The sequence below is a fragment of the Lodderomyces elongisporus genome, chromosome 4 (genome assembly GCF_030384665.1).
Source record: "Lodderomyces elongisporus chromosome 4, complete sequence".
NCBI classification, from domain to species: domain Eukaryota; kingdom Fungi; phylum Ascomycota; class Pichiomycetes; order Serinales; family Debaryomycetaceae; genus Lodderomyces; species Lodderomyces elongisporus.
The window spans coordinates 83,446-109,381 of record NC_083676.1 but is presented as its reverse complement, the minus strand read 5'-3'; the positions used below and the strand labels follow the sequence as shown (position 1 = coordinate 109,381).

At 36.3% G+C, this 25,936-nt stretch overlaps 8 protein-coding genes and 2 non-coding genes across 10 annotated transcripts; 8 read left to right on the top strand and 2 right to left on the bottom strand. All coding sequences in view use genetic code 12, as the record gives it.

The window, feature by feature from the left end:
• Positions 1–5,317: 5,317 nt before the first annotated feature.
• Positions 5,318–6,949, top strand: GIT1 (Plasma membrane permease, mediates uptake of glycerophosphoinositol and glycerophosphocholine; the record flags this gene model as incomplete). Its single annotated transcript, XM_001528773.2, has 1 exon — positions 5,318–6,949. The coding sequence occupies one exon, from the start codon at positions 5,318–5,320 to the stop codon at positions 6,947–6,949; it is 1,632 nt and encodes a 543-aa protein (XP_001528823.2).
• Positions 6,950–7,363: 414 nt separating this feature from the next.
• Positions 7,364–8,245, top strand: TRM10 (tRNA (guanine(9)-N(1))-methyltransferase; the record flags this gene model as incomplete). The annotated part of the gene is made up of 1 exon (XM_001525737.1): positions 7,364–8,245. One exon carries the CDS (start codon positions 7,364–7,366, stop codon positions 8,243–8,245), a length of 882 nt encoding a protein of 293 aa, XP_001525787.2.
• A 497-nt stretch (positions 8,246–8,742) lies between these two features.
• Positions 8,743–9,933, top strand: PNG1 (peptide-N4-(N-acetyl-beta- glucosaminyl)asparagine amidase; the record flags this gene model as incomplete). The annotated part of the gene is made up of 1 exon (XM_001525736.1): positions 8,743–9,933. One exon carries the CDS (start codon positions 8,743–8,745, stop codon positions 9,931–9,933), a length of 1,191 nt encoding a protein of 396 aa, XP_001525786.2.
• A 396-nt stretch (positions 9,934–10,329) lies between these two features.
• PVL30_003191 lies at positions 10,330–10,403 on the top strand. The gene has a single exon. It is a non-coding gene; the product is annotated as a tRNA-Ile (tRNA).
• Positions 10,404–10,948: 545 nt separating this feature from the next.
• On the bottom strand, positions 10,949–11,782 carry PVL30_003190 (uncharacterized protein; the record flags this gene model as incomplete). Its single annotated transcript, XM_001525735.1, has 1 exon — positions 10,949–11,782. One exon carries the CDS (start codon positions 11,780–11,782, stop codon positions 10,949–10,951), a length of 834 nt encoding a protein of 277 aa, XP_001525785.2.
• A 618-nt stretch (positions 11,783–12,400) lies between these two features.
• PVL30_003189 lies at positions 12,401–12,474 on the top strand. The gene has a single exon. It is a non-coding gene; the product is annotated as a tRNA-Ile (tRNA).
• Positions 12,475–13,058: 584 nt separating this feature from the next.
• PVL30_003188 (uncharacterized protein) lies at positions 13,059–13,775 on the top strand (the record flags this gene model as incomplete). Its single annotated transcript, XM_001525734.1, has 1 exon — positions 13,059–13,775. The coding sequence occupies one exon, from the start codon at positions 13,059–13,061 to the stop codon at positions 13,773–13,775; it is 717 nt and encodes a 238-aa protein (XP_001525784.2).
• Positions 13,776–14,243: 468 nt separating this feature from the next.
• DPB11 (protein kinase activating protein dpb11) lies at positions 14,244–16,616 on the top strand (the record flags this gene model as incomplete). Its single annotated transcript, XM_001525733.2, has 1 exon — positions 14,244–16,616. The coding sequence occupies one exon, from the start codon at positions 14,244–14,246 to the stop codon at positions 16,614–16,616; it is 2,373 nt and encodes a 790-aa protein (XP_001525783.2).
• An 884-nt stretch (positions 16,617–17,500) lies between these two features.
• On the top strand, positions 17,501–18,877 carry TEF1_3 (translation elongation factor EF-1 alpha; the record flags this gene model as incomplete). Its single annotated transcript, XM_001525732.1, has 1 exon — positions 17,501–18,877. The coding sequence occupies one exon, from the start codon at positions 17,501–17,503 to the stop codon at positions 18,875–18,877; it is 1,377 nt and encodes a 458-aa protein (XP_001525782.1).
• Positions 18,878–22,330: 3,453 nt separating this feature from the next.
• On the bottom strand, positions 22,331–25,756 carry RDH54 (helicase; the record flags this gene model as incomplete). Its single annotated transcript, XM_001525729.2, has 1 exon — positions 22,331–25,756. One exon carries the CDS (start codon positions 25,754–25,756, stop codon positions 22,331–22,333), a length of 3,426 nt encoding a protein of 1,141 aa, XP_001525779.2.
• Positions 25,757–25,936: the final 180 nt, after the last annotated feature.

Below are 25,936 nucleotides of genomic sequence, written 5' to 3'. Positions count from 1 at the left end.
TTCTCTTTTGGCAAAATGAAAAATAAAAAATAAAAAGAAATAGCAATAGAATAGATAAAGGGCAAAAAATATTTCTTCAACTTATTTTAGCAACTACTATTATGATAGATTAGATTATTTATACTGACTTGTAAATGTCTCAATATATATTTATCAAATACTACCTGAATATCAATTATTTAACACTTATCAGTGATGTGCTCGGTTATTGATTGATGCTATATTCCTGGATAGAGCATTTCTCCTTTTCGTTTTAGAACCTTTTTTTTCTCCCCTTCCCTTCCCTCTCCCGCCTTTATCCTCCTCTTTCCAACCCTCAACCCCCAACCCTCAACCCTGACCCTTTTTGTGTAATACAAGATAAAATAAAAATAAAAATAAATAAAAAAATAAAAATAAAAAAATAAATAAAAAATAAAAAATAAAAAAAAGATTTACTTATATATATATTAAAAGAAAGTGTCTATAAGCTACCAATTGTGGCTTATTTGGTATATTTATTCGAATGAGTGAGTGATTGATTGGCAAATACATGCTTTCTTTTTTTTCTTTTGATATTAAAGTGTGAGAATGGTGCAGATTGCTTTTATTGCCGAGAGATGCAAAACGCATAAAGCAAAATGTTGGCAATAAGACATCAAAACGCCACTATATATATTATTTGTTGTTTTTTTTCGTCTACTTTGAAAAAAGAGGGCAATACACGTGTAAGAATATCATTCATTACTAATTTGGTCATCACTCAAAAGTGTGTGTTTGTAAGGGTGTGTGTTTGTGTTTGTGTGTGTAGGCCGCTAAGCTCAACAACTCTTTTTGCCACCACATCTCCTATTTCTGTTCCCCCACAATTGTATTGGAAAAGCTTAAGCTCTATTTTTTTTTTTTCAAATTACATCTCCAAACAAATAGTACACCTTGGGTTGTAGTCAAGGTTCTCAACAATTTATCCACTGGTTGCAATTTCTACTAAAGATTTTAAAAAAGAGAAAAAAGAGAATAAGAAAAAGTTTATTTATTTCTTTTTTTATTTCATCTCTTTTTCTCTTTTCCCTTTTTCTCTTTTCCCTTTTTCTCTTTTCTCTTTCGGCTGTTACTATTGCTGTCTGTCAGTTGTGCTATCATAATAAATTAAAAATGGATATTTCGCTCGCTTTCTTTTGCCTATTCCATCCAATTCCTTCTATCAACAGTCTCACTCTTCATTTATAAATCCTCTAACCTCTAGGTCAAGGGTAATATAACATTGGTTAGAACAAGATCTGTCGCTAGGTAATAAGAAGACCAGCAAACAATACTAGAAAACAATCCACGTCAATAACCAATTGATTACAATAGAACAATATCCGAATCTTACTTAATTTAATTTATTATTTTTATTTTATTTAATTTAATTTATTATTTTATTTAATTAGCTTTTGGTCTTTCTTTACTACTATCTCTTTAACTAAATACAAACAATAGATAATTAGCATTATTATAATAAACGAGTATCCCTATTACATCATACTTCATATCTTCCAAAATTCAATATATATATGTGTGTGTATGTGTGTATTTGCCATAGTTAAGACACATCTCTTATATAAAGATGGTGAGCTTTGCGAAAAAAAAGGAAGAAGAAGAAGGGGGTGGGACAAGTGAAAGAAAGAAGGAGAGAAGTTACTATGTACAATTATGTCATACTATGTTTATTGTTAATAGGTGTTTGAAGTCATAGTCTACTCTATTTCTATGGCGTTTTGCTTCTTGCTTTTTTAGATCTTTAGATTTTTTTTTAGGTTCTAGTTTGAAGTTTCTGATTCTGTTTCTGTTTTTGTTTTTGTTGGATTTTGGGTCTGGGGTAATTGGGGGGTAGGTGGGAGCAAGGGAGGGGAACAGAGAAAATGATGAGAAAGTGGAGAAGCAAGAAACGGGTGTCTAAAGAAGCTATTGGGGGGGGGGGGGAGAAGAGGGGATAACTTAAGAGAAAAAAGAGAAGCAGTAACACATCACACATTGTCTACACCAATCGTACAAACACTTTGTTCTGTGAAGTAACTTTAGAATGAATAGAGAAAATAGAAAATATAAAAAAAACAAACAACAACAGAATCGGAAACTCTAAACATTTAAAGTAACATATATATACAAACAATTTTGTAGAAAAGGAAAAAAGGAAAAAGGAGTCAGCTCCCAATTGGCTCTGTTGTTATGGCGTTAACAATTTTTTTTTTTGCATTTAAAGTAGAAATAAATCTTGGCTGGAAGTTTAACAGTGGTGGGTGGCACAAGTAGTAACAAATGGCGATATAATCCTCACTCTTATAGGGCGAGAAAAGGAAAGACGAGTGTCAAAAATAAAAACAACAACATAAAAAAGAGAGAAAAAGGAGAAGGAAGGGTGGAGGCGGCACCGAGAAACACACATACATACACACACAACCAACAAACAAACTTTTGGATCCAAATGCCGTACAACCCAATTACTGTGGGATAATTTAGATAAATTAAATAAATAAAAGATGCATCCAAACACACATACAAACAAACAATAAAACAAATACTTTGGGGTTTGGTTTCTCTGATCTTTTGCTATAGTCGCATATGGTAGCTCTTTCTTTATTTATTTTTTTATTTTTTAATATAAAAAAATCAATTTATACCCGATTCGGTGGTGTACGGCATCAATTTTGTGCATTTTCTTTTTTTCTCTCTCTTTTTTTTACCCTCTCCCCTCCTCCGATCTTTCCCCCCCCCCTTCTTTATTTTTTTTTTTTACTCTTAGTATACTCCGCGTTGCTATTGGATGGGGAAAAGAATGGGAGAGGGGGGGGATACTGAAAATAAAAGAGGAGAAATTATAAAAAATGTGGCCCAACAAAAAATGTAAATGTTTGTGCTTATTATGCATGGTAGCAGAGCAATAGCACTCTATTCTTCACTTCACTTCATTTCATTAGAGTATAATATATATAGATATAGATATATGGATATAGATATATGGATATCGATATGTTTGTTGATTCTTTTTTATTTTCTTCGGAGTTGAGATACTGTTAATGTGTTGAATATCTCTTACTCGTATCGTTTGTTTAATTTTGGTCTAATGAAACATCTTTACTCGAATTTTCATCTTCAAGATACGAAACTGAGACTCCAATGTATTAATTGAAAAGCTGGGGTATAACCACCCCTCTCCAATAAATTTGCTATAATTTATAAGACAATTGACAAAAATAAGTCATTTAGTGCTGGGGAAATGGGTGCAACAGGAAAATAGGGAAAGAAAAACGATTTTGAGTTGGAAATAGCCTATTCACTTTTATCCACGGCTGTACAAATTTTTTTATAATCTTTTTACAATTACTACGCCCTTCTTTTTTTAAAAAAAAAATCCCCTCTTCCTTAACCTAGTCCTTGCCTTAGTCCTAGTCCTAATCCTAGTTTCCCTCCACTTACGTTTCAGTACATTCATAATAAATATTTACAGCAGATATATAATCATGCGCGTTACAAAACCTATACAAAAAACTATACACAGCCAACGCCAAAGTATATCAGCCTCTTCTGAGTGCCCATCCCCCCAAAAAAAGAGATGTCTTGTTGGAATATTTTGTTTGTGAGATCTGGGGATTGTGGGGAAAGAAGTAATAGTAGAGTTGCTACTGGTGCCAGTGGTGCTAGTGGTGCTATTCCTTGTAATGAAGTATGGAGTATAAATTTTGAAATTTCATGTTTAAAAATAGGAAATACTCAAAGCTGGATTATTGCCAATCTCCATGATTTCACCCCCTCATTGCCAAAAATTGAAACATTGAGCAATCACTCAAGTAGTCATTAACACAAAATTGTATTAAAACATTTATGAACAGAGTCACGGGAAATGTAAAAAAAAAAAAGGCAACCCAGAGCAGAAGAGAGGTAAAAAGAGAATAGAAAAGAACAGACAAGAGAGGAGATTCTGGTGCTGGATAAATCTGAGTGTTTGGGAATTGTGTGTGGGTGTGTGGGTGGGTGTGTGTGTCTATGTCTATGTCTAATTCCGCTTATAAGTTTTTTTTTTCTTTTTTTTTTTCTTTTTTTTTTTATTTTTAAGATTTGACAGGTTTCATACAATTTTTCTTCTTGGCACCCATCTAGTTTTAAGGTACACGATAATACTTAACAGCTCATGGAACAATATTATCGGCAATCATTGTAAAGGCCGATATATCAATGTTTCCCTTGCTAATACCCCTATCTTGATCTGTTGTTTCCACATTGGCAAATAAGCAATAGGAAAGAAAAAAAAAAAAAGAAAAAGAAAAGCCAGAGGTTGCTATACTAAATGTACTTCTTTGCATCAATCAATTGATTAATCAATTGATTAATTTTATAATTAATTTACTCAATCAGAAAAAAAAAGAAGAGAGGAGGAGGGGGGGGGAGGAAAAAGCCTTTCCACGTGGTTTTTTCTGCAATCAAATAATAAGTTTCAATTAATCTTCTTCCTTTTTTTTCATTACTTTAAAATTTTTTTTTTGTTATTTTGAAGTATGCATTATATGCAAAGTATTGCTGGTCTAAATCAAGTTCATAACTACAGTTGACTATTAATAGTAGTATCATCAACAGTAATAATTAAATTCCGCTTCTTGTTTACTAAATTTTTCATATTGACAGAAAGAAAAAAACAGAGGAAGAGATTTAGGCACGGCTTAAAGTGCGAAAAAAAAAATTAAATTTAAAATTGAAATTAGAAATTAAAAGATTACAAAAAACCACAATCACCAAATACGGAATAACCCTTTAATTGCTTATTTCATTTTCAAAGAAAAGATATCCATGAAAAAAGAAAAAACGAAAAATGAAGCACGTTTTCTCAAATTTTTTAGTCAAGAGCTCATTTCAATCTATTTAATTTATTTGAAAAAAAAAATTACATGCATTGAATGATGCCCTTCATTCAACATGTACGATGAATATAACAGTTGTTATACAAATTTGGGAAAATGGCGTTTTAAGAGATAAAAAAAAAATACAAAATAAATGCACTGCAAAGAGGAGTGGTGTTTTAGAAAACCTTTATTAAAAAAAAGAATTAAGAATCAAGAATTACAAGCAGTATATAATAGGTCTAGAGTATCCCTCACTTTGACTTCCTTTTTTTTGATCCCTTCAGTCCCTTTTCCTTTCCCTTTCCCTTTCCCTTTGCCCCTCTCATCAAAACTCCTACTCATTGCTACCTTTTTTTTATTTTATTTTTTTCTTTTTGAGTGTTCTTGCTTGATCAATTCCTTTATATAGATCTTCACTTTAATCTAAGCTTATAATCACTACCTTCACCACCTAAGAGAAGATGTCTGAGAAAGAACCAATAACCATTGAGCAAGTCCACACATCACCTGACCGGCAATCAGACAACATTGAGATCTCATCAAGCCAAACAAGCAGTGACAACAACAACATCAACAACAACAACAATAACAATGATCCCCAAAAACACTATGTCTACCATGAAGAAGAAAGACGACACAGACTTGATGGCGGAGTTAAGATCCGTGACGCATTAATGATTCTTTGTGCAGGGTTTGCTCTCATATCAGATGGTTACCAAAACAATGTCATGTCCATGCTTAACAAGGTATTTGCCATTGAATACCCCAAAGTCTATGACTCCAACATGTCAACCCAGGTCTCTAATGCTTCCTTGGTAGGAACAATTTTGGGACAGTTTGTTATTGGTATTTGTGCCGACTTGATCAGCAGAAAATGGGCTATTGTCATTGCAACATGCTTCTTGATCTTTGGCTCAATGATGTGTGCTGCTTCACACGGTAAAACCGTAACCGGAATGTTTTGGATGATGACCATATTCCGTGGTGTTACCGGGTTTGGTATTGGCGCAGAGTACCCTTCAAGCTCAGTTGCCGCATCAGAAGCAGCAAATGAAAGTGTTAAAAAAAGAGGTATGGCTTTCATTCTCGCAACAAACTTACCCTTATCATTTGGTGGACCATTCGCCTCCATCATTTTTCTTATTGTCAACAAGATCACTGGAAAACACTATGATGGTTTATGGAGAACAATGTTTGCCATTGGATGTTTTTGGCCATTGTCTGTGTTTTATTTCCGTATGAAGATGGCAACCTCAGTACTTTTCAAAAAATCAGCAATTAGAGTCCACCCACCCTACTGGCTTGCATTGAAATACTATGGGTTTAGACTATTTGGAACTTGTGTCACTTGGTTTCTTTACGACTTTGTCACATTCCCCAATGGTATTTTTTCAGCAACCATTATCTCTAATGTGATTTCAGATAATATGGATTTGGAAAAAATCGCTGAATGGAACTTGTTGCTTGGAGCAATTGCCTTACCGGGTGTCTTTGTTGGTGCGTACCTCGTCGACATTATTGGTAAGAAATATACAATGTTGATTGGATTCATTGGATACATCATCTTTGGTCTTATTGTTGGTATTGCGTACTATAGAGTCAAAAAAATCACGGCATTATTTATTGTGCTTTTTGGATTGATGCAAAGTTGCGGTAATGCAGGTATGGGAAATGTCTTGGGCTTGGTTTCAAGTGAAAGTTTTGCTACACCTGTGAGAGGTACATTTTACGGTATTAGTGCTTTAGTTGGTAAGATTGGTGCTGTTGCAGGAACAAAAGCTTTTCAAAGAGTATTGACCATTGGTGGTACAAAGGAAAGTGGTCAGAGATATACGTTTATTATTGCCGCATGCTGTGGTCTTGTTGGAGTGATCATTACTGCTATTTTCATCCCACACTTAAAAGTAGACGACTTGTTGGAGGAAGATATTAAGTTCAAGAATTACTTGAGAGATCAAGGCTACGAAGGTCATATTGGATTGGTGGAGGAAGGCAAAGAAGAAGACTTGGAGTCTGACGAGACTGGTACTGACGGCGGCAGTGATGTTGAACTTCAAGAACAACATTATAGAGAAGGCAAATCGTCGACCTAAACTAGCTAGCTTAATATTAGAAACAAGGGATTAAAGAATCAATATTGAAATATTATACTAGACCTAAAATTTAAGAAACTTTTTTTGTTGTAAAAGGAAGGGAAGAAGGGAAGAAGGAAAATGAACAGTTTTTTGTTACTGTAGTCGGTGATGTTGAAGCTATTTTGGCTGCGAAAAATAGAATAGGGACAGAAAAAAGGATTATATTTATTTATTTATTTATTTATTTATAATTATTATTTTTTTTCTTTTTTTTTTTATTAAAAAAATAAAAATTGGTTTCTCTTCACAAACTTGCAGTTTGAATAATTTTCTTTTTCTTTTTCCCGGTTCCTTAGTTGAATGTGTTACTATTCACTAAGCACCTTTTTATTCATTTCATCAATTCCACCACTTTCCGCTTTTGTTTAAACAATGGAACCACAACCTCCTCAACATCCTAAGAAAGTAAAAAATATTCCTTCACCGGAGGAAATTGAGCGAAGGAGACAAGAACGTCAAAATGAAGTCATCCCTGAAGGAATGAGCCGACGGGAATGGAAAAAACAGCGTAAAGAACAGGAACATGAAGCAACTAAAGAAGAATACAAGGCTGCTGAGCGGGAAAAAAGACGTCAACAACGTGCTCGAAGGGCAGAAAGAATGCGGAATGATCCAGAGTACCGCAAGCTCATCCTTGATCGAATAAATCAGGAACAAAAAGATTCCGAGGTGAAGATTGTCATTGATTGTGAATTTGATGACTTGATGTTGAAAAAGGAGATTATTTCACTTTCAAACCAAATCAAGCTGAGCTATGCGATAATGAAACAGAGCGAATACAATTTACCAATCCAGATTGCTTCATTTGACAAACAGTTGAAAGAACGGTTTGATACTTCACTTGCTGATTACAAGAAATGGCAAGGTATCAATTTCACCGAAAAAAAATTGAGTGAATTGGTTACACTGGAAAACAAAGACAAATTTGTATATTTGACTGCAGACACTGAAGAAGAGGTTGAGGAACTCAAGCCTGACCATACATACATCATAGGAGGGATTGTTGATAGAAATCGATATAAGAATTTGTGTGCAGACAAAGCCAAGAAAATGGGGATAAGAGTCGCAAGATTGCCTATTGGGAAATACATCAAGATCAATAGTCGTGCTGTATTGGTCACATCGCATGTTTATGAGATTTGTTGTCGATGGTTTGAATCGAGAAATTGGGGAATTGCATTTAACAAGGTATTGCCTCCTAGAAAGATTGCAAACAAGTACCCGGCACCAGCTGCTACAGAAGAGGGTTCTTGATGTAATCAACAGAGGAAGAAAAAGAAAAAAAGAGAAAAAGGAAAGGAAAGGTAAGGTAAGGATGAGCTAGAAGCTTTATAGATGTGTGCATAACCATAAAATACGAAAATATGTTTATCTGAACTTCTTTGCTTTTATTTTCATTTTGTAGTTTTAGCTTTTAGAGATATTTTATAAGATAATATCTGGTGATTATATATGTATGGAGAGAGAGAGAAAAAGAGGTGGGTAAAAAATGTGCGGCGTGACTTTCACCCGCGTTTCGCAGTTCCAAATAAGATAGAGAATATACCCATGTATTTTTACATACTTGTAGTGATTCAATCTGGCAGATAAATTAAGCAACCACGAGATATACAAAGAGAACCAACCATACCTTCTACAGAAGTTTTGAAAACTAAAATTAAAAAGCACACTTTGTCAGTATAGTTACATCTCTTTCTTTTTTTCTTTTTTTTTTTGTTCCTATTTTATTGGCCACTCACGACAAACATTGAATGACAACCGACTTCAAATCATTATCAGAGAAACTCATCAACAGTTATGCCAAGTTGCAACTTTCACACTCCATCAAAGTAGCAAATGATATCAAGCCCATTCAATCGACGGCAAATCGGCCTGTTGTAAATGCAATCCACTCAAATGTGAATTATCTATTATCACACAAAGATCAAAAAGCTATCGATGCTGCGCTTGATGCAATTGACTTGGCAAAGATCTACGAAAACATTGATAAGCTTGAACAGGAGAATGAAAAGGAAAAGGATAAGAAAAAGGGAAATGAAGAAGAAAAACAAGAAGAGGAAAAACAAGGAAAACAAGGAAAAGAGAATAAAGGCGCAACCGCAAATTTAAAATACGATGATCTTGTCGTTAAGGAGATTTTACGATATTTCAAGCATGATTTCTTTGAATGGGTTAATACGCCAAAATGTTCTTGCGGTTCAGATAAAGCTATAGGCAAAGGTGCAAGGCGAATGCCGTCAACTGCCCCCAATCCACAAAAGATTTCCATTATTGAAGTTTACGAATGTCAAAAGTGCGGTAAAGAGATTGTGTTTCCAAGGATCAATAATCCTGTATCATTACTTGAAACCAAAAAAGGAAGATGCGGTGAGTGGGTCAATTGTTTTTTGCTTATTCTTGAAGCACTAATTGGCGATGGTGGTAAAGATAGAGTACGATTCGTTTGGAACCAGGAGGATCATGTATGGGTAGAATACTTTTCCCTTGGTTTACAAAAATGGGTCCATTTAGATCCCTGCGAAGCTGCGTTTGATGAACCTTTGTTGTACTGTGAGAACTGGGGTAAAAAAATGTCATATGTGCTAGGGTTCAACATGAATAGTGTAGTTGATTTGAGTAAGAAATACATCACAAAGGAAAAGCAAATACCTCAGCAAAGTATTGTTGATCCTAAATTAGTTGCAAAAACTTTGAAGTGGGTAAATGCCAGAAAATTGGTGCAGAAATACCAAAATTTGAAAGATCAGGGCTTTTCTGATAGCGATGCGTTAAAACTGATATACCATGAAGTAATAATACCAAGAAACAGGGAACAAATTGCATTGAAAGAAGGTGATGTCAAGCCATCGAAAACATCTCTGGAAGGAGGTAATGATGTTCCAAGAGGTAGACAAACGGGATCTGCTGAGTGGACCAAAGCGCGAGGAGAAGACGGTCATTAAATAAAAAACTGTAGAACAATTTATTTGTTTTATTTTACTTTCTTTTGTTTTTTTTTTTTTCAAAAATTATCATTGATAAAATGTGGATGATAAATAGGCATTAGTCTACAAACTTAATATCCATTGTTTTTATAGCAATTGTTACAAACTGATTTTGGTAAAAAATTCATGAAATAATAGAGGGGTAATTGTGTCTGTGTCTTTGTATGTGTTTATCTAAAAGAACTTTGTGGGTTCTATTGCGTTGAGAAGCTTCAATAATTGTGTAGAATAGAATATCTAAAACTCAAGAGTATATACAACTAAAATTATTACTAATCATACATTATTATGCTAGAGTGTCTATTACTATTGCTTCTGTTTGGATTTTAAGGGTACTTTCAACTCCAACGAAATGGTCCCTTGGCCCAGTTGGTTAAGGCGTGGTGCTAATAACGCCAAGATCAGCAGTTCGATCCTGCTAGGGACCAATTTTATTTATTTTTTTCAAAAAACTTTGATCCACCTCTCTTTTTTCTACGTTTTTCTTTTTTTTTTGCATTACAGAGGATTTGAAGCTGCTAAATTGTAGTGCTTTAAAGGATGATGATGTAATGGATTGATGTTTAGCCTTGTTTGTGTATTTCTATACTTGAAGATTTGTAACTGTATTTGATTATTTATTGGTTTCTCTCTTTTTTTTTTTTTGTTTGTTTCTATTTCATTTTTTTTAATGTTGTGCTTACGCATATAACACCAAGTTTTTACATGTAGAGAATTCCAATAGGTTTGGTTTTTCAAGTCAATTTCGTAAACAGGTTAAGTAGCTATTGCATAAATTAAAAGGTGAAGAAAAAAAAAGTTAAAGATAAAAGAACTAAAAGAACTAAAAGAATTTAAAGAATTTAAAGAATTGAAATGCTCATATTATATATAATTTACTGCTATCCTCTAGCAAATTGAATTGTTTTCCCTTTTCGATGTAACGAGGCTTGGTAGAAAAAGGTTATGAAAATCACAAAGTTCACGTATCACATCAGTTTGCCATGGGACAGTCCCTGATTTTGTGGCCAATCTTGCGACATTTGAAGCAGCCTCCATTGGCCATAAGTACTTTCTTCTGTTTTGGAGTGAGTTTCCTGGATGACGAGTCAACTTGTTCCCTTGGCGTATAGTGATCACGAGAGTAACCTGGCTCATAATCAGATGACATCTCCCTCAGAAAGGAGAGCATCGACTCCGCTCTGATAGCTGCAGTGGCAGTTTCAATAAGGGATACCTCATCATCAAAGAGCTCTTTAATTACAAACTGACGAATTTCTGGTTTCAACCCCTTCACAAACAACCTTTTAAAAAACATAACATTCTCGTCATCTTGATGTAAATAAGCTTTAATCAGTAAAAACTTTTCCTCGTACTGTTCCACTGTGGTAACTTGCTGCAAATTCATTAACTCTCTTTTCTTTTTTGCAACAAAATTAGGGTTCAAGAAAGTATTACAAAGTATTGCTTTGAACTCATGCCAGTTAGCCTGCAATAATTTCGGGTGGAGCGTGAGCAAGAAGTCGATGGTATCTTGAGTCATATGCCAAACAGCGCACTTCACTCTATCCTTCTCAAACCGTGGATAATAGCATGAATTCATTTCTACCTCTTTTATAAAATGCATCAACTTTTCAGGGTTTCTAGGATTGTTTAATATAGGAAGACGTATATAGGTACCAAATAATGCCTCGAGTCTCTTTTTCTCTAAAGTCTCTATAAATAGCTTTGTAAAATCTAATCGCATTTTATACAACTCCATAAGAACAAGCATTTCTTTTGATTGTTTCAAGGTGTCGATATCCATTTTGTGAATTTCGCTACTCATTGCTGATAATGGTAATAAGATGGTTGATAAGATACTGAATAAACGCCCTCACTATCGAATACTTTTTGAAAATGATGCGTCTTTTAACCCACAGCTTCAGGTAGTTGTCCTTGGTATTTATATGTTTAGATATAAATATAAATATGTATAGCTGGGTTAGTTGAATGTGTATGGTTTTAGACGATCAATTTCGTATTAGAGTCCAATCATATTTTGTTGAACTTTATTTTTTAAAGTGTATACAAAAAGATAATATGTATGCGGGGCAAGCACAATAAGTTTACCTGAGTAATTTATTTTTTATTTTATTTTCTTCTTTCTCGTGTTTATGTATTCTCTCGTACTACAACAAAATTCGTAGTTAACCTGCGCTAGAACTATCAAGAACCATACGAGTTAATGTTGTTGTTGTGTTTTCTGAAATTTTCCCCCTTTTTTGAAAATTTGGTGATAATGTATGCTGTTTTGGCAAATCTGTTCGTAATAAGTCATTTTACAGTTGTATCAACGAATTTCATGCACTAGGGGAAAAGGGTTCCTCCTAAAATCTGTGAACCTAGCCTCACTTGGTTTTTATATTGATGGTAAAGATGTGTATAGCAGAAAAACCCGAATTCCGGTCCCTTGGCCCAGTTGGTTAAGGCGTGGTGCTAATAACGCCAAGATCAGCAGTTCGATCCTGCTAGGGACCAATTTCATTTAATTTTTTGTTCTCATTATTATCATGAATGTGTAAAGAGCCATTGGTTGTCTCCCAATTTCTTTTTTTATCAAATTGTTTGTCTATTCTTGTAGTTGATTTCAAGTATTCAAACTGGTCACCAAAGAATACGGTTCCTTAGTTGTTGTTATTGTAAAAAAATAATGTTGTCAGTATTGATCGCTGTTCCTTTGTTTGGTTTATTTTCCACGCCGAAAAGTGATTACAAAAATTTATAAATAGTTCTCAACTTAAAATTTTCTTTTTTTTGTGGTGTTCAAGTTACAAATTTTGGTTGCAAAATCAAACAAATATTTATTTAGAATTATTTAGATGTGTGTTGTTGAGGTACTAATATAACAATTAATTTTAGCTGCCAATATTTTTTTTTGGCCATAAAACTTTTTGGACCATAGATATACTAGACTTCTGATCAAACTTACCGGATTCTACAAAGTGTACTGAAATACAAGGCAATATTCAATTTTTTATCTATTGTTGAACGTCTATTTGAAACTGGTACTTAGGCTTACCCTTCTCGTTCCCCACAATAATCAAGTTTGTGTTTTTCTTGTTATGCTAAAGAAAATCAGAAAGTACCACAAACTATTAGACCACAAATTGAGTTGGGCAACTGCAACAAATGATGGAGATAAAGCAGGAGAAGATAGGAAGGTAGAAGTAGAAGAAGAAGAACATAAAGATGAAATAGGTCTACTTCAAAGTCATAACCCATATTCAGAGAACTGGGTTGCTGAAATTGGAGTAGATAAAGATGAAACTCTGTTTCAACCACAGGTGCAACGGCTACAATCACCTTTACTGTTACCACCATCTCTACCAACAGCATTATCAACAGCGCTATCATCACCACCACCACCAACACTAGCATTTCAACAACTCCATAGACGTAATTATACAAATATGGTTAAACAAAAGTTGCGGAAGTTCTTCATGACAAAGAAAAGATATCGAAAATATTTAAAAAACAGAATTAGAGTCATTGCATATGATACAACTGCTTTGCTTGATTATCAAAATGTTGCACCTGCTCGACATGTAACTACGAATTTGGCTATACCAGAGTTTACCCATCAATGTTTGAAACGAATTGAGAAAGCTGACCTCGGTGTAAATATTCCACTACAGCAGCAACATCCATTTCGTTGTCCCATCACTACATCTTGTAAATCATCAATAAACTCACTCTTTGATAAGAGTGATAATGAGGGTAACTTATTGTTCCGCGCTACTGGAGTCATGACAGCCGAGTCTGCCATGAGCAATGGGTAGCTTTTTCAAATGAATTTTGTAGGGCAATTATATTTCTTCTTAAGCTTTCTTTCTTTCTTTCTTTCTTTCTTTTTCCATCCCGTAATTTTTTAATGACCAACGGAAGTTCTATATATAATTTGCACAATTTAATAAAGTAACCACACTAACAATGGTGGCTGCCTGTTACAGGATATGTACAAATGTAGATACAGCTGATTCTGGTACTACTGGTGCGGCCACGATTGTTTGCTGGATTATTTCATTCTACAAACTCTCTTGCCTGACGCGTGTAGTAACTCTTTGCGCGAAGATCAAAAAAAGTAAAGAAAAAATGTAAGACAAATGATTTCACAGTCACTCCACGCGAGTCAGTACTAAAAAAAAAGAACATATTAGAAATTAAATGCCACAATTGTATCATACATACAAGAGGTGAAGCTTTTCATTAAATAGTATAGTAGAATCATCAGTGCAAGAACGTACTAAATGACCTCAAGACAGCCCTTTGAGGGCCTTACGTTTTGTTGTACAGGCGTGCAAAACAAATTGAGGAGGGAGATCAACAAATATGTCAAGGCATTAGGAGGAATTCAATACGATGATTTAATGACTGATGTGCAATACTTGATAGTGGGCAGTCGAGATACACCGAAGTACCAATTCTGCGTCAAAAACCGATTAGACATTGTGTTTTTAGCTGAGGATGCGGTTTCAAAAATTTACAAATCATGGCTATTAGGAGAAGAAGTGGATCAACTGCGACTTGATGAACATAAACTACCAATATTTGCCAACATCAATGCGTGTCTTTCACGAACGGACCTAACACAATCACAAATTGTGAAATTATTTGAAGCTGCTGGTGGGTTTAGAGGGGATGCGGTAGAGATGAGCTACTTCAATTGCAATGGTTTAACTCATTTATTAAGTGATCACGGTGGGAGTGCCAAAGAATCTTTACTGAATGATCAAACTTGTATGATTAGCGCAGATCCGCGAGGAACAAGATACAACAAGGCAATCGAATGGAAAATACCTGTTGTGCATCCCATATGGGTCTACGATAGTCTCTTACGTGGTGCGGCATTGGATTATAATGACTATACATTGAGTAGTAATAACGATGAAATATACACAAATGGATGCACCGTTTGGGAGAGCTTAGTGGAAGAGAAGAGGAAACGTAAAGAAAACAAGGAAGATTTGGAAAATAAGGAAAACTCGCCACCACGCAAGAAAAAACTCGTTTTCCAATCAACTGGAATTACAAAGGATGTACCAAAGACGCTTCAGAAAACAAATAATAGAGAGATCTGGGATTCAATAATGGACCGCACCAAGGCAGCAAAAGCGCCAATAGCAGGAGCAGGAGCAGTAGCAGAAGAAGAAGCAGGAACAACTACAGTAGCATCAACAAGAGCCACCGCAGCATCTGCATCAGAACAGAACAAAACGAAAAAAGATGCCGAGAATCAGGCTTGGGACGAAGAGAGTGAGACTGAAAACATTGAAGATGTTGAAAAATTGGAACAAAAGGTTGAAGAGCAAGAAAAAAAAACTGCGAAAAGCACCTTGTTCTTGGGCTTTAATTTCTTACTTGTTGGATTTGATTCAAGGGAGTCTAATTTATTAAGCGGCGGTATTGAGGGATATCAAGGAGAAATAACGAAGGATGTCAATGATGATTCAATTACACATATTATCATTCCTGCAAAACGTGGTAGTCGCTCATCTAGTGTTTTGAAGCCATTACCCTCAACATTAAAGCAAAAGATTACCAATAGCGATGTGAAAGTTGTTACTGAGTTTTTTATCGAGAAAAGTATATATTACAAAAAGGTGGTTTTGGATACTTGGGGCCAGCCAATAAAAGGTTTGATGCCGTCGACTCGGAAATTCCAAGTTTCTACATCTGGGTTTACAGGTATTGAACTTTTGCATATTGAAAAATTGATCAAATTTATGAACTTTGAGTATTGCGATACGTTATCTAAAGACCGCGATATTCTCATGCTCAATGTGAATCTTTTTAAGGAAAGTTTTATGAAGAATTCACCTAAATTATTTGAATACAAAAACACGGACATTCTTAATTGCCCTGTTTATCAATCTGGCGGGTCATCTGTTTCGCTTCTTTCAGCAAAGAACAAGATTGAGGCTTGCAAAAAGTGGAGCATACCAGTAGTATCCCTAGCGTATTTATGGGAGATATTTGAGTTGTCCAAGTACAAGTCGGAGATGATGATGCCGGAATTGACCAATTCCAAATGGTGCATTTATGCTCCAATAAATAATACGAGACCGAGATCATTGATGGAATACCTTAAAAGCATGAGTGATTTCACATCGACAAAGCCTGGCGCTACAAACTATGGCGACCTTCCGCCTAAATCCAAGTCAGTAAGTGATAGAATAGATGAAGATACAGATGATGGGCTGGTTAAGCTTCCATCGCCACGTAAAATTACCCCCAGGAAGAAGTACGGCAGACTTGTTGGCCGGTCACCACAATCTATAAGAAATAAGTTGGTTCCTAGTAGGGAAAATAGTGTAATGGGTTCAGTGTATGAGAATCGAAACGAAGAAAATGGTGATATCACAAGGGACGAGGATTTCTCACTGCAGGTCAGGTATGAGGATACAACGTCAATGATAAACCAAGAGCGGCTATTGAAAAAGCTAGAGCATGGAGCTACAGGCACTGCTAACATTAACCATAGCAATGACAAAGATAAAACCACTAATGGTAATAACCCGGATGCAATGGAAGTCGAGGTTGAGAATATGGAAGCTGAAGAGGAAATGGCTGCAAATGCTTCTAAAAGGAGAAGAAGAACGCGCACAGGTCCCAAACCCTAAAATAATGTTATAACACGTGACCATAATACACAAAAGACTTATTTATTTATTTATTTATTTATTTGTTTTCTTTCTTCTTATGGAAGTAAGAAATGTAGAGATTACTCTTACTGATGATGATTATGAAGATTACGATGATGATGATGATGAATATGGAAACGATTACAGTTGTGTAGTTTGTGGCCAGTCACTTTGGACCTTTATAAATGGATATTTGGTAAGCTAGAGTAGAAAGAAAAAAAAACAATTTTTGTAGAAGATGTACTCTTGACCCCTTCTTTTTTTTTTTTACAAGAGTGCTAAAAATCGAGAGGCTGCAAATCAATTGGGTTGGTGGTAACAGTGGTTTTTAGGCTCAACTATACAAAAGCACATTTAGCTTCAATATATCTAGTAACAAGAGAAGGAGAGTTAAAGAGATAGAGAGTTTTTGGAGGAAACAATGCTTTTAATGGGTGAGTGAAGTTACTTGAAGCTAATATGCTGAAGACATACATAACCAATGCGGGATATGAAATTTAATGAAATTTTAATGAAAGAAAATGTCGGGTGTCCTAATTTCCTATAAATTTTTTTTTTTCCTTCTTTCCTTTCCTTTCCTTTCCCGCCTTCCTTTCCATTTGTCTGGTTTTTTTTTTATTTTTTTTCATCTTTTGTCTTCCCTAAATCTCAATCCTTTCTCTCTCGCGTAAGGAATTTTCTTCTTTTTCTTTTTCTCTTTCCCATTTGCTCAGAAAATTTTTTTTTTCTTCTTCCAACAAATTTTATCCTCTCCTTTTTTTTTTCTTTCCTTCTTCTTCTTCTTCTTCTTCTTTTTTTTTCTTTCTTTCTTTCTTCTTTTCCTTCTTCTTCTTCAGTAATCAATACATTAAAGTAATTTAAAAATGGGTAAAGAAAAGACTCACGTTAACGTCGTCGTCATTGGTCACGTCGATTCAGGTAAATCAACCACCACCGGTCACTTGATCTACAAGTGTGGTGGTATTGACAAGAGAACCATTGAAAAGTTCGAGAAAGAAGCTGCTGAATTGGGTAAAGGTTCTTTCAAGTACGCTTGGGTCTTGGACAAATTGAAGGCTGAGAGAGAAAGAGGTATCACCATTGATATCGCTTTGTGGAAATTCGAAACTCCAAAATACCACGTTACCGTTATTGATGCTCCAGGTCACAGAGATTTCATCAAGAACATGATTACTGGTACTTCTCAAGCTGACTGTGCTATCTTGATTATTGCTGGTGGTACTGGTGAGTTCGAAGCTGGTATCTCTAAGGATGGTCAAACCAGAGAACACGCTTTGTTGGCTTACACCTTGGGTGTTAAGCAATTGATTGTTGCTGTCAACAAGATGGACTCAGTCAAATGGGACAAGAACAGATTTGAGGAAATTATCAAGGAAACCTCTAACTTCGTCAAGAAGGTTGGTTACAACCCAAAGACTGTCCCATTCGTCCCAATCTCAGGTTGGAACGGTGACAACATGATTGAAGCTTCTACCAACTGTCCATGGTACAAGGGTTGGGAAAAGGAAACCAAGTCCGGTAAGGTTACTGGTAAGACTTTGTTGGAAGCCATTGACGCTATTGAGCCACCAACCAGACCAACTGACAAGCCATTGAGATTGCCATTGCAAGATGTTTACAAGATTGGTGGTATCGGAACTGTGCCAGTCGGTAGAGTTGAAACCGGTATCATCAAGGCTGGTATGGTTGTCACCTTTGCCCCAGCTGGTGTCACCACTGAAGTCAAGTCCGTCGAAATGCACCACGAACAATTGGCTGAAGGTGTCCCAGGTGACAATGTTGGTTTCAACGTTAAGAACGTTTCCGTTAAGGAAATCAGAAGAGGTAACGTCTGTGGTGACTCCAAGAACGACCCACCAAAGGGTGCTGAATCTTTCAACGCTCAAGTCATTGTCTTGAACCACCCAGGTCAAATCTCATCTGGTTACTCCCCAGTCTTGGACTGTCACACTGCTCACATTGCTTGTAAATTCGACACCTTGATTGAGAAGATTGACAGAAGAACCGGTAAGAAATTGGAAGAAGAACCAAAATTCATCAAGTCCGGTGATGCTGCTATCGTCAAGATGGTCCCAACCAAGCCAATGTGTGTTGAGGCTTTCACTGACTACCCACCATTGGGAAGATTCGCTGTCAGAGACATGAGACAAACTGTCGCTGTCGGTGTCATCAAGTCTGTTGAAAAATCCGACAAGGCTGGTAAGGTCACCAAGGCTGCTCAAAAGGCTGCTAAGAAATAGATTACTCATATAGTTTGTAATTGAAATTGTGAAGTAGTTTTTTTTTTTGTTATTACATGAACTACGGAGAAACTAATTTTATCAACACTTTGTAGGACTATTCTTCTATTAACTTTTTTTTTTTTCATTTCCTACTCTTGTTGGTTATCTTAAAAGGTTTGCAACAACTCGAGATAACTCAATATTGTAGCCTATTATTAAATTATTATTGTTTCTTTGTCTTGTAGTTAGAGGAGTACAAGTTACGTATAATTTTCCCTCGTGCAACATAATACATGAGTTTATTAACAATTTTTCATTCTTTTCTATATACGTTAAAGTCAAAGGATATTGTGCCCAGGATGAGCTGTGCGAACCATGTATAATTAAAAAAGTGTGGCTACTAGACCAAAACCAGTACCTTTCTTCCGGTTCAGCGGCTCCAGCTCTTGCATGTGGATCTTTGTGGACCGTTTGGCTATAGATCACATGATGGCTCTAAATATTTCTTGAGCATCGTGTATGGTTTAGACGCAGTTTATTAAAAACTGCACATATGCCAATCCAATTCTAGTTTGAAGCGGTCAAAATTGCGGCCTACTTGGTCAATCACACACCGTCTCACGTAATCGACAATAAGATACCTTACTCTAGGTGGCATGGTGACATGCCAGTACTGCTTCATTTCAAGAGTTTTTGGTTGCATTTGTTTTGTTGTCATACCACAAGGTGTACGTGATGGTAAGTTGGGACCCACCACTAGGAAATGTGTGATGCTCGGTTATGATCCAGATCACAAGGCGTATCGGGTGTTTGATACCGAAAGGCGCATGGTAGTTGTGTTGAGCCAGGTTCAATTTGATGAATACAAGATGTATTATCAAACGGAAAATGTGAGTCAAACTACGTGGGAGTATGTGACCTCTGCGAATAGTGCTGGTGGTATCCAATTTGCGCCAATTCGTAGTGACTCCACGTTAGTTATAGGATCTAAGACAGATAAGATGCAAAATGAGCCCAGAGATGATGATGATGATGATGAAGATGATGAAACTATTGAGGATCCGGCAACAGCGAGTTCTAAGGATATATCTGATGGTGAAATTCAGTCAACAGAGCTTGAAAATGTTGATAACATATTTGACGATTTCTCATTTGAAAATTCCAAAATGACACCTTCAAGATATAAACGTACTAGAAATTCGACGCCAATCCCACGTACTAACGACAAATATCTAGGAAATCACAATTTATCACCCAGTTTATCTTCAGAGAGGGAAAATGCTATGGAACATCATCTGCGTGATAGAAGAATGGATATTTCTCGAATTGTTGATGACAACTCAAGTATGTCAGTGGATTCAGATGAAGAGAGGGACAATGATTTAGATGATGGCAGTGATGGTGAACTTAAACTGGTTGATCAACAGATGGCAAAGCTGAATGTAGTAAACTATGTTGCCAGTAGTTCTATTGCGCCAGAAAATGAGAAAATGATAACGGAGGATGTCCCAAAGACTTTGAAACAAGCAATGAATTCGAAAGATGCTAGTCGATGGAAGGAAGCCATTAATGAGGAATTGCGTGCACATGCAGAGAACCAGACGTTTAGCTTAGTACGATTGCCAAAAGGAAGGAAAGCGATCACGTGTAGATGGATCTTCACAATCAAAAAGGATGGACGGTTCAAAGCAAGGTTGGTGACCAGAGGCTTCAGTCAAGTTAAAGGAATAGACTATGAGGAAACCTTTGCTCCGGTAATTAGGTATGAGTCATTAAGGATTATGATGGCGATTGCTGCTCAAAAGAAAATGGTTTTTACATCAGATGGATGTAACCACTGCTTTCCTTAATGCGACTTTGGATGAGGAAATTTATATGCAACAACCCGAAGGATATGAGATTTCAAAAGGTTCAGACTTGGTATGCAAATTAAACAAATCCCTATATGGTTTAAAGCAAGCTCCGTTAGCATGGAACCAACGAGTTGATAAAGTTTTGAGAAATTTAGGATTCATTAGAAACAGAGCGGAAAACTGTTTATATTTCAAGGAAGATGATCATTCAATGTTAATTGTTGCACTTTATGTTGATGATATTCTTATTGCAGGCACCACTGATGAGTCAGTCACAATATTGAAGAAAAATTTATTGATGGAATTTAAAATGAAGGATCTTGGAAAGGTCAGTAAATTCTTAGGTTTAAATATCAAACAAAGTGATGATTTCAAAATTGAACTTACTTTAAGGGACTATATTGAGACAATGGTGAAAGAATATAACATGAAAGAATGCAAACCTGAGAGGACACCATCAATGGTGAATCAAGATTTAACATTAGATGAAAAGAATCACAAGTTGCTAACAGATATATCAAACTACCGAAGTCTAGTTGGAAAATTGTTGTTTGCAGCAAACACAGTTCGATTTGATATATCGCATATAGTTGGTGTGCTATCCAGATACTTGAAAGAGCCAAAGGAACTTCACTGGAAAGCAGCAAAGAGGGTATTGAGATATTTGAAGGGCACTGAGAATTTTTGGAATTACCTACCAATATGAGGAAGGATCAAAAGTTGAAGGATGTTGTGATGCTGATTGGGCCAATGACAAATTATCAAGAAAGTCAACCTCTGGTTTCGTGTTCATGTATGCTAAATGGTCCAATTACTTGGAGATCCAAGAAACAGGCGACAATTGCGTTAAGTACGACGGAAGCTGAGTTTATGTCATTGTGTGATGGTGCAAAGGAGGTTGAATGGTTGAAACAGGTCTTCAAAGATTTTTGATTGGATATGCCTAGCATTAAGTTGTATAAAGATAATCAAAGTGCTATCAAAAATGGCAACACATCCCAGTGTATCACCATCGAACTAAACACATTGATGTAAGACTTCACTTCATAAGGGAAAAAGTCGAAGAAGGATCTTTATTAGTTGAATACTTACCCACGAAAGTTCAGATAGCTGACATGTTCACTAAAGTTTTACCAAGACAGCAGTTTGAAAAGCTGGGATAATAATGTAAAAGAGAGAATATGTTGAGGTTATATAGTTTTCTGGGAAAGGTGAAGAAGTTCGATTTGTTGCCAAAAAAAGTTCCCCTTGCTGCCAAGAGAGATATCCTCACCCACTCGTGTTTCATGTACACGACTTATCTCGTCCAATGAGAGAAGCTGAATGAAAGGAAATAAGGGATTAATTAATTACAGGGATAAGATTGAAGAAAACAAACCTAGTCCGAGGAAGTAAGTAATAGTCTATAGAATTAATGGAATAAATAACGTTGGAAAGTAAAGTGTAAAAAAGTGTGAAAGTAACATAGCATTGCTTGCAGGTCTTGTTGTAAATTATTGGGTGGTTTATTACTCTATAGAACTTTAGTCGATATGTACAGATAACTTTTGTGCAATAGGACATCATCAAGATACACAATAAAAGCTAGGCTTATTCATTTTTTTAGCGACACACATCTCTACTTTTTATCGTCTCTACCTGCTGATTGCTTCATCATGATAAATGAAAATGGCAATCTACCTTGTGTCACGCTATTCTTTGCAATCTGCAACAACACTGGGTCAAATGCAAGATCGTGAGATATCTCGGGATCATAATGATGATAGTCATTAAGGGCATCCTTAACAGCTCTTTTCTCCATCACATCGGCGCCATTTCGGTCCATATTTTTTTGCAATTCTGCCGCAGACATCCACCTTTGAGAAGCCTGTACTTGAACTTCAGACACGTCGTTATCACTGTAGTCCTCATCTTCAATTTTAGCATCATCATCTGCATCAATTTCGTCATCTGTAAAAATTTCTTGCGTCAAAAGCGATCCGTCACCAGCGCACGAACAGCCTAGTAGCTCATGTGTATTTGATTTAGACCCCACATTCACTTCAAACAAATTTTTTAAATCCTCTTGTTCAAATACATCTGTTTTCGACGCATTATCATTATCAAGAAACTTGGATGAAAGTTTGCTCTTCATCAATTGACGCTGAAAAATCTTTTCATCTATACACCCAGCAGTGAACAACCTGTAAATGAAACATGGTTTGGTTTGTCCATCCCTATGAATTCGCGATAACGACTGAAGATCAGTAGATGGATTCCAATCGTTGTCGAAAAGAATGAGTCGCGATGCACCGACTAAATTTATACCCATACCACCAGACTTGGAAGAGAGGAGGAAAACATGAATTTCTTCATTTCTGTTAAACTCATTTACTAGCTTGTTCCGCATATTGTTTGGCGTTGACCCGTCTAGGCGCGTGTAGCGGAGATTAAGCTTCCTCAACACATGTTCCAACAAATCGAGTGTTTTGGTGTAGTTTGAAATGAGAACCGTTCTCTCTTTGCATTCTGTAATCTCCAATAACAACGGTATAAGTACGTGTATTTTGCCGGAGCTTGTAGATAGCTTGAAAGTATTTGTTGCAATTTTTTGGTAAAATTCATCTGTTGCTAATAATGATGGCGAGTTGCATATTTTACGAAACACATTAATCAATGCTAGCGAGGTCAGTCCCGGTTCGAGATACTTGAATTTCTCGGAACTTCTAATCAGTTGGAAAATATCAATTTGAAGCTGAGTAGGAGGTACGAAAAGAAGAATATCTGTTTTTGGTGTCAAGTACCCCTCGAGCAAGTCCTGTGTTCTTCGTAATATGAACTTGTGAGTTAATCTAATCAACTCTTTGGATAATTCTTCACCTTTCCTTTTTACTTCTGGGTTAAAACAATTGACATCTCTAGCTTGCGTTATGGGATTGATAAATTTTCGTTGGAAGGTTTTCATGTCCGGCAAAACAGCTGGATTTATGAAGGATATTAATGTATGAAACTCAACCAAATAGTTTTGAATCGGTGTACCGGTTAAAACAATTCTCTTTGGTATCAGTAGTTTGTGCAAATTGATGAGCACCTTATTGGAGCTGTTCTTGAGTCTATGACCTTCATCGCATACCAAAAGATCAAAATTAACAGTTTGCAATTCCTCCAAATGAGCAAGAACTTTCTCATAGTTGATTATTAATACTTGGTAGACATTTAACCTTCCAAAGTTGACAATGTCTCTTTTGTCATCAGACATTGGATTGTTTAGCGTCAACACGTTTAGTTTGTTCGTACCAAGCCATTTCTTGAACTCTGCCTTCCAGTTATTGATCAATGTCACAGGACAAACAATCAATACCTTATTGACGATTGGCTTTTTTTGATCAGGAAATGGATTTTGTTTGAGCAAAGTCCATATAGTGGTGATGGTCATGAGTGTTTTGCCAAGCCCCATTTCATCAGCCAACAAGCATCCATTCCCAACAAAATCTCTAAACCCCATAACACATTCATACATGAATGTGACACCTTCTATTTGATGCGGTCTCAATTTGGAGGCTAAATGCGGGTCTATACTCACTTTAACAGGATCTGGTTCCTCTGGCGGTGGTGTCATTTGTACTTCATCAGCCTTTTCTTCATAAAGCGCATTCCTCTTTTCTTGTACTTGCTCGTGGTCCTTTGGAATTACTTTTTTAAAACTCTTGTGCAACACCGTTGATGAAGCAGATGCAGAAGCACGCGTAGATGTAGAAGGAGGAGGAGGAGGAGGAGGTGGAGGTGCACCTGGAAGAGTGGAAAGAATAGGGTTTTGTTCATGAGTAGATAATTCTGATGGGGCATCAATTGCTTGCACCTCACTTGTCTCCGCGATGTTATTCTCCAGTTCTGCAATCTTTTCATCTAAAAAGATTTCAAAAACTCCAATTGGAATCACCTCACTCAAATCTGGCAGTTTATCAAATTTTTTTTTACTCATGACCTTACCATCAGAGTTTTTGACTACTATTTCGCAACCCAACCCAGAAAACTTGATCAAGGCACTGCCATCGCCATCCCAGCTTTTGTTCTTTTTCGTTGTTTTCTTTCTCCACTGGATCAAGTACTTTGCATCTAGTAACTCTTTTTTTACTTCGCCATTATTGCTTGGCGTGTCTTTTGTCATTTGGTCTGCACTTTTATTTTCTGCATGTTTCGGTAAAGAAGAAGCTCGCCGCAGTACTGGAGCAATAGTACCAGAGCTAGGAGTACCAGAGCTAGCAGCACCAGCAGCAGCAACACCAGCAGCACCAACAGCAGCAGCAGCGACACCACCAGCAACACCAACAGCAGATGTAGCTCGCTTGCTAAGACCAGTTGGAGCTCGTTTAAGCTCAGAAGTAGATGCAACCAGCGATATGGGTTTTAAACGTACTTGATCATTGTTACCATTGTTGTTAGTGGAAGTGATAACCTCTCTTGGTATGATAGATCCCAATCCTATCTCTTCATCAAGTGAAATTTCAAATCCACCAATAGGGATAATTTCTGTCAAGTTTGGTGGCGGTTTGAATGTCTTTCTACTCATAATACCTCCGTCACTGCCTTTAAGTACAATATCACATGCATCATTACCCGGGGTATATTTGATCGTTGCTTGGCCGTCGCCATCCCAGCTCTTGTTTTTCTTATTTGTCTTTCTCCTCCATAAGACTATGTACTTTGTGTTGGAGACTTTTTTCAGTGGGGAAGAGGAACCATTCAACAGTGAAACGGAATCACTCAGTAGTAAGGTATGGGTATTTGGCCTTTTAGTACTATTTATATGAGTTGTATTAGTATCAGCAGTGATGTTGGTGGTGGTTGAGTAACCTGACGCGTCATCAGCGTACACTCTTTTGAGGTTAGGACGCGCCTTCAACGGTACGCTCGCGATGGCAGCAGCATTTTTGCTTCCAACCCTACTCTCATTACTCAGTGATGCTGTTGTAGTTGAACTTGTAGTTGCAGTTGCAGTTGCATCCACATCTGATCTTGATTGTGGTCTTGGTGGTTTAAAGGCAGCACTTGGCCGGGAATACATTTTTGTTTTTAATTTATGTATTTATTTCTTGGTTGCAAAAGATTATAAAAGTGGCTAGCGAAAAGAGTGTAGAGTTTGACTGGAAAATAAAAAGTATGTATAAGAATCACTGCTCATATCACGAAAACTGCGCGAGCACTATATAAAATTTTACTAAAAAAAAATTAAGAACATTTAGAA